General features: G+C 52.7%; 1 protein-coding gene across 1 annotated transcript in view; it reads left to right on the top strand.

Annotated features, from left to right (window-relative positions):
* The window catches only part of arhgap35b (Rho GTPase activating protein 35b), a 10,799-nt gene extending 3,146 nt beyond the window's left edge, over nt 1-7,653 (top strand). The window contains exons 2-7 of the mRNA XM_087807026.1: nt 950-4,817; nt 5,235-5,376; nt 5,464-5,541; nt 5,602-5,733; nt 5,866-5,971; nt 6,185-7,653. Coding sequence (XP_087663152.1) covers nt 1,104-4,817; nt 5,235-5,376; nt 5,464-5,541; nt 5,602-5,733; nt 5,866-5,971; nt 6,185-6,590 — 4,578 coding nt within the window. The 5' untranslated portion in view covers nt 950-1,103 and the 3' untranslated portion in view covers nt 6,591-7,653. The remainder of the gene's footprint in view (nt 1-949; nt 4,818-5,234; nt 5,377-5,463; nt 5,542-5,601; nt 5,734-5,865; nt 5,972-6,184) is intronic.
* Nucleotides 7,654-8,035: the final 382 nt, after the last annotated feature.

Raw genomic sequence — 8,035 nt, 5'->3', positions numbered from 1 at the left:
ATCTATTGACTATGTTCATGTTCTTGGACCAATCAGATGCTCCGGTGTGTTTTCTCGAGACACTTCTCTGACGCCTCGTGGAAGCGTTCATTGAGTCGTGTTGAACAAACGTGCCGCACAGATCGAAGCCACGCCCACCGTCAGACAGTGGTCCATGTGTTTGAGGATCGAAGCCCATCTCCTCGCAGTTGGAATCCTATGGACTTCCTGAGCCGTCAGTGATGATGTCAGTGTCTCAGCGAGTGGATGAACCTCACGATCTTCTTCGTGCTCAAGTTAAACCTTCACATCTGTGAGGTTCTTCTTTTCTCTGTGATCAGCTGATGATCTTCTCTCTCCCTCCATGATGTTTGTAAGTTGAATGGATTAGTTCCTGTCCCAGAATGACTGTCGGAGCTTCGTCACGTCAATAACTGAGGCGTATATTTAGTTTTACATCAGATGTTCTGGTTCGATCCGGACTGAACATGTTTCTCATCTTGATGCACAATTTGACTTGAAAATTGATTCAGTTTCCAGAAGCATCACTTGAACGTTGTTCTCGACAGACGGATCCAGATCTATGTCATCGTTCTGTATGGTCTGAGCGGCAGTGGTCAGTACCTGTGTGAAGTTGACGGAGGAGTGAAAGTTACTACAGTAACTAGTGTTGAACCTGGTCATCAAAGACACTTAATTCTTTTATGGGCACTTTAGGCTTCGTTGTCTGGTGGGTTTGAGACATGGTCTTCATTAACCTGGAACCTTTTCACAATCTTCGTTTGTTGTTGTGTCGTTACGTGAGAAGAATGAGTTACTGTAACGACACTGGGTGTAAGTATCTGTCATGTGTCTAAGCTACATGTACCTCTGAGTGTATTTAAACCAACTAACTACTAATGACCATAAAGCCCATTTTGGATCATTTTGGAAAACTTCAAGTCTGATATAGTTTTTCTTTGTTCAACAGGTCCTGACAGAAGCAGAATAAAGAGGCGTCTTCAGATCGTCTTGTTCGACCACGTCCAGAAGAACACATTTGATTCTGTCTGAGGATTAACTACTTTATGGACAAACCACCATTTCCAAGTGCCTGATAGCGGCAGGATGAGCCAGAGTGAAGTATGATGGCCAAGAAGCAAGACGCCCGATCACCCATTTACAACCTGATCGTTCTGGGTCTGTCAGGAACAGAGAAGGAAAAGGGTCAGTGCGGGGTTGGAAAGTCCTGCTTGTGCAACCGGTTTGTGCGGTCCAGTGCCGACGACTTCTACCTGGACCACACGTCTGTGTTGAGCACCAGTGACTTTGGGGGTCGAGTGGTTAACAATGACCACTTCCTGTTCTGGGGGGAGGTATCCCGGGTTCTGGAGGAAGGCCCGGAGTGCAGAATGCATGTTGTGGAGCAGACGGAGTTCATCGACGACCAAACCTTTCAGCCGCACCGTAGCACGGCCATGCAGCCTTACATCAAACGAGCCGCCGCGACCAAGCTGGCGTCGGCCGAGAAGCTCATGTACTTCTGCACAGACCAGCTGGGCCTGGAGCAGGACTTCGAGCAGAAGCAAATGCCTGAAGGAAAACTGCAGGTCGACGGCTTCCTGCTGTGCGTGGATGTGAGCAGAGGCATGAACCGCAACTTCGATGACCAGCTGAAGTTCGTCACTAATCTGTACGGCCAGATCAGCAAGACCAAGAAGCCCATCGTGCTGGTCCTCACCAAGTGCGACGAAGGAGTCGAACGCTACATCAAAGATGCTCACACGTTTGCCATCACGAAGAAGAGTCTGCCTGTCGTGGAGACGTCTGCACGCTCCAATATCAACGTGGACCTTGCCTTCTTCACGCTGGTCCAGCTCATGGACAAAGGTCGAGGGAAGCCCAGGATCATCCCCTACTTCGAGGCGCTGAAGCTCCAGAGTCAGCAGATCGCCTCCGCCAAGGATCGCTACGAGTGGTTAATAAACCGTATCGTGAAGAATCACAATGAAACCTGGCTGAACACCAGCCGGCGCATGAACACCTCGCCAGAGTACAAGGAGTACGTCTTCTTGGAGGGGACGGCCAAATGCAAGAAGCTCTTCCAGCAGCACGTCTACCGTCTGAAGCAAGAGCACATAGAACGACGTCGCAGAAGTTACGTCAGCACTCTTCCTCTAGCACTTAGTTCGCTGGTACCCGATCTGGATGAAATAGATCAGTTGAGTTGGTCTGGGGTCCAGAAGGTTCTGGAGTCGAAGCAGCACTTCACCCACTGGTTCGTGGTGTTGGAAGACTCACCCTGGGAAGACACGTCTCACATCGACAACATGGAGGACGAGAGGATCCCGTCAGACCTCCTGGAGACCACAGAAGCCGAGGATATCTTCAACACCCACCTGGAACATCTGCGCAACGAGTGCAGGCGAGCAGAGCTTCGGGTGGAGTTCAAACAGAAGCTGATGTCGTCCCCTTTCGTCACGCCCGGCAAGCCGTGGGAGGAGGCTCGCAGCTTCATCATGAACGAGGAGTTCTACCAGTGGCTGGAGGAGTCAGAGTACCTGGACCTTTACAACCGGCACCAGAAAGAGATCATTGACCGCGCTAAAGAAGATTTCCAAGAGCTGTTGCTGGAGTACTCTGAGCTTTTCTATGAGCTGGAGGTCGACGCCAAACCAAGCAAGGAGAAGATGGGAGCCATCCAGGAGGTTCTGGGAGAGGAGCAGAGATTCAAGGCCCTCCAGAAACTACCGGCTGAAAGAGACGCTCTAGTCCTGAAACATATCCACTTTGTCTATCACCCAACGAAGGAGACTTGTCCCAACAGCCCCCACTGTGTCGACTCTAAGATCGAGCAGATGCTGGCGTCACGTTTCCCGTCTTGTTACCCCTTCCTCGACGTGAAGGCTCACTTCGGAGACACGAAGGCCGACCGGATCAATCTGGTCATTCTTGGGAAAGACGGACTCGCTAGAGAATTTGCCAATGAGATTCGAGCCCTCTGCACCAACGACGACTGGTACGTCTTGGACGGCAAGATGTACGAGCTGACGCTGAGGCCCATTGAGGGAAACGTTCGACTCCCCGTCAATTCCTTCCACACCCCGACGTTCACGCCTCATGGCTGCCTGTGTTTGTACAACTCGAAAGAGTCTCTGTCCTACGTGGTCGAAAGCCTGGAGAGAGTCAGAGAATCGACCCTCGGGCGTCGAGACAGCCAGCTGGCTCAGCTGCAGACGTCGCTGCTGCTCGTCACCAAAAGAGGCGTCGGCTCTTATGTGGACATCGGTGGAGAAACTGCCTTAAACCTCATCACGCAGGGACAGCAGGTCGCGAGGAGACTGCAGTGTAGCTTCCTGGACCCTGCGTCACCCGGGGTCGGCTATGGTCATAATGTCAACGAGTCTCAGATCAACCAGGTGCTCAGGAGTCTTCTGGACATCAGGAGGAGCACGTCCTTCAGTAACAGCTCCCCCCCGCTGTACCAGGAGCACCCCCTCAGAGACTCCCCTCACCAGCCCCCTCCAGAAGCAGATCTTCGAGTCGTCATTTGTTTAATGTGCGGAGACGGTTACGATGTAGAACAATTTCTATCCCCGTTCCTCATGCACCAACACTGCAGGCCCATGTCTAACAACGGTACCTCTGTTCTGGTCGAGCAGACGATCGCTGGACACAAGGTGGCCATCGAGCTCTCGCTGCTGTCATATCACGCCTCCTTCACTCTGAGGAAGAGCAGGTTAGTGCACGGATACTTCGCCGTTTACTCCGTCACTCGAAAGGCTTCGCTGGAGACCTTGTGTGCGTTCTTGTGCGAGGTCCAGGACATCATCCCAGTCCAGCTGCTGGCGGTGGGCGACAGCCAGGCTGAGCTCACCGACAGCGACTACGCTCGCGAGCAGCTGATCCAGGGCGAGGAGCTCGCCCACGAGATCGAGGGTCGCTTCAACAGCGTGGTCTGTGGGTCCGGGGGTGTGGTCGGAGGGCTGCACAGGATCGAGATGTTCCACCCGTTTCTGATGGAGGTCGTGGAGAAGCGCAACATCGTGGAGGCGACTCACATGTACGACAACGTCGCTGAAGCGTGCACCAACGAGAACGTGTACTCGCCGCGCTGCAGCTCCCCCAGTCCCGTCACCATGTACCTGGACTCGGAGGATGACGTGGACCCGTCGCCGCCGTACTACGATGGAACGCTCTCCTCTCACGGCGGCGGAGGCTACAACATCCAGGACCTGGACTCCAGTGACGTCATCTCCGACATCAGAGACTTTGAGAGTAAACTCAACAACAAAGTGCCGCCTCACGTGCGAGTGAAGCCCGGGGTCACCTTCGACTACCGCAAGATGAGCAGGAACCCGTACATCGACACGCTCGGTCACCGCCGCTCCCTGCCCTCCGCCGTCACCTGGGTTCCGGGCGGGGACGTGGGCTACGATCCCTCCGACTACGCAGAACCCATCGACGCCGTTTCAAAGCCCCGTCCAAGCAACGAAGAGATCATCTACTCGGTGCCGCACGACAGCACGCAGGGAAAGATCATCACCATCCGCAACTCCAACAGGATGCACTCCAATGGAAACGGGTCGGACAGCGAAGCCGACAGCAGTTCTCTGGAGCGCAGGAGGAAGTTCTCGGCGGCCGGTGTGAAGCCTCGTCTCTACAGAGACCGATCCAAGCGTCTGGGGAAGTTCAGCAGCTTCCGCAGCAGCTTCATCGGCAGCGACGACGAGATGGGAGTTCTTCCCAAGTGCAAGGAGGAGGACTACGGAACCCTGAAAGGAGAAAGTCTGGTGAACGAGGAGAACGAAGATCCAAAGAAGAGAAACATCCTGAAGAGCCTTCGTCGGACGGCGAAGGTTCGTATAGATTCTTCATCATCATCATCATCATGTTTTCTTGGATCAATACTTGTGATCAAGATCTTGATTCACATCAACATGTTCTCTAGTGTTTGTTATACTCAACTTGATGGACTTAACTTAAGTGTCTCAGATTAAGGTCTTCATTAGGTCCATCATTCTAGAACATGTAGGGTACAGAGGTTCACATGCCTCCGGATGAAAACATTTGTGACTAACATGGTTATTACCTGATTATTGATTTGAAAAGCTGAAGGTTAAACTTTGAGGGCGCGACTAGGAACGGGTGATAACCATCTGGATCCATATTTTGAAGGATACTTTCTTCTCTGCTGTAGTTTGAACCAAAGATAAACTAAATACTGAACTAAAGTGAACTAAATACTGAACTAAAGTGAACTCGTCCTGCCACAGAAAACCCGACCAAAGGCTCGCTCAGCGGTTCCTAAGCCCCTGGAGACCGTCTACTTCGGGGTTCCTCTGGCCAGCGTGGTGTCCCCCGACAGACCCATCCCTCTGTTCATCGAGAAGTGCGTTCGGTTCATCGAGACCACAGGTGGGTCGTCCTCAGATGATTGTGTCGCAGCAGGTTCTGACCGTGTGTTTGTTTTCACCTCCACCTCGCCCCGAACATCTGCTCCAGGCCTGAACACGGAGGGTTTGTACCGCGTGAGCGGCAACAAGTCCGAGATGGAGAGCATGCAGAGACAGTTCGAGCAGGGTGAGTCTCCTGGGTCCACCACACCTCCAGGACGTCTTCTCTGACGGGTGTCTTCTGCAGATCACGGCTTGGACCTGGTGGAGAAAGACTTCTCCATCAACACTGTGGCTGGAGCCTTGAAGAGCTTCTTCTCCGAGCTGCCTGAGCCTCTGGTGCCTTGTGTCCTGCAGGTGGACCTGCTGGACGCCTTCAGTAAGCAAACCCTGCTGGTCTGGGAGGGTCTTCTCTGCTGGAGTCTGGAGGGTTGGGTCGACTGACGCCTGTGTGTGTGTGTGTGTGTGTGTGTGTGTGTGTGTGTGTGTGTGTGTGCGTGTGTGTGTGCAGAGATCAACGACAGGGAGCAGAGGTTATACACCATGAAGGACGTGCTGAGGAGGTTCCCGAGGGAAAACTACGACTCGTTCAGATACGTCACGAGTCACTTGAACAAGTAAGTCTTGCATGTTTCTTCAGGCCCTCAGGTGGACCTGGTACCGTATGTTCTGGACCATCAGGCGCATTAAAGTGTTCGTAGTAAACTCTAGTATTTGTCCTCCACGAGCGATGGTTTGAACCTCAGGAACCGACGACCGGTTTTAGTTAAACCTGGTCAAGAGTCTGAGCGACTCGTACCTGGATCCTGACGCCACATGTTCCTCCTCAGGGTCTCCCAGCTGAATCGGCTGAACCTGATGACCAGCGAGAACCTGTCCATCTGCTTCTGGCCGACGCTCATGAGGCCCGACTTCTCCACCATGGACGCCCTGACGGCCACGCGCACCTACCAGACAATCATCGAGACCTTCATCCACCAGTGTGCTTTCTTCTTCTACAACCAGCCGCTCCTGGACTCGCCCACCGGTCTGGCCGGACTCCCCGCCTCGCCCACCACCACGCTGGGCTCCGCCTACTCCTGCTACCGCTCGTCGCCCCCGAACAACACGCCTCACTTCAGCCCCCTGCAGCAGTCGCCCCCCACCACCCCGCAGTCCCCCCTGCAGTCCATGCTGCCCCCCCTGCACCAGCACCCTCACCCCCACCACCCCCCCGCCGAGCAGGAGACACTGTGAGCCGCCGTGAAGTGCCGTGAGGTTCTGGACCTTCACACGCCTCGGTGTGGTCCGTGCGACCGGAGCGTAGGGGGCGCTGTCCTGCTGAGAAGCGTCTCTTGAAAGTACTGGATTTATCTGTAGGTCCTTCGAGCAACACTTGGTAGCATAGGTTCATCTACGTGGGGGGTCATCCCGGGTCGCACTTTAACTGTTGTTTTCCCACTGACGGGTTTAGAACCATCACATCAACAGCCATACGCACTGTCAGTCAAACTTTGTTTACATGGTTTTGTATCTCAAGCACTTTGTTTTGTTAGCGTAGCGTTGTGTGCGTCATCTGCAGGCGTGTAAAGACTTTTGTACAAACTTGTGTTTCTGCTGTTTTTTTAGCTCCTCATGCTAGCTTAGCTTGTTAGCGGCCGTGTTCGGGGGGCGTGGCCTGACAACACTGCCCCCCTCTGGTCGACGTGATGTTTGGGAGATTCATCGCGATGATGTCATCACTTGATGACGTGTGTGTCTAGAATTATGGAATTTCTCGAGCTGTCAATCACATCTAGACGTCCTGGTGGTGCTGCATTCAAAGACCGTTTGAAACCTTCATATCCCTCGTGGTGCGTTCACTGACCTCGTCGGGGACGATTCTGGACATTTATCAACCAGAGCGCTGATGCCTACAGAAAACGAAACGATAAATCTCGACCTTTGAACGGGTCCTTGAATGCAGCACTCCGGTCGGCTCGACGCCACATTCCTCCGACGACTACTGAACGCCACACGGACCTCGAGCGCCATTTTGAAAACCGCCCGGTACTGACTTGTATATTCTGGGAGGCTCCGCCCATTAGTGCGTGTTAGAGACTCTAGTGTGTGTTTCGATCTTGAATCCATTTCTACCATTTCTGTGACTGATTTGAAGGCCGTGCATGATTTTAAAAGAAGACACCAGGGGGCGCCGGACGAAGCCCCCTGTTTTAAATTAGCTGTAACCATGAAGTTGTGCCGAGAGAAGCCGAAGTTTCCGTGTCTGAAGATGAAGCTGAAATGTACCATAGTTAATAAATTAAATCTTCAAAGTCGAGCTCTGTGTCGCCCCTTGTGTTCTCAGCAGGTCGAAGGTCATGCTGAAGGATCGTGAACCTAGTTTGGGGAGCCTCAAGGCTTCAGGCCCCCCCCACTTTAATAATGCCATGATCATGAAACGCGATCTGACGGAGGAACCTCTGAAGTCTCTGCTGCTGTTGTTCCTGACCTTGAATAATTCATGGCGTCCGTCACGAGCCGCTGAACTGATGAACTTTCGTTGACCTTTGAGGCGGCGACGCTCGACCTTCAGTCGAACCCTCGTCTCAAGAAACGTTTAAATTCACAATTACATGTAAAGTAATAAACTGTTATTTTATGAAGACGGTAAAAATAAATGCTATTTAAAAGTTGATGGTTTAAATGACGTAAATATACAT

This window comes from Callionymus lyra, chromosome 14 (genome assembly GCF_982586985.1).
Source record: "Callionymus lyra chromosome 14, fCalLyr1.hap1.1, whole genome shotgun sequence".
NCBI classification, from domain to species: domain Eukaryota; kingdom Metazoa; phylum Chordata; class Actinopteri; order Syngnathiformes; family Callionymidae; genus Callionymus; species Callionymus lyra.
The sequence above is the reverse complement of the archived record's forward strand: the minus strand, read 5'-3'. Positions and strand labels throughout refer to the sequence as shown.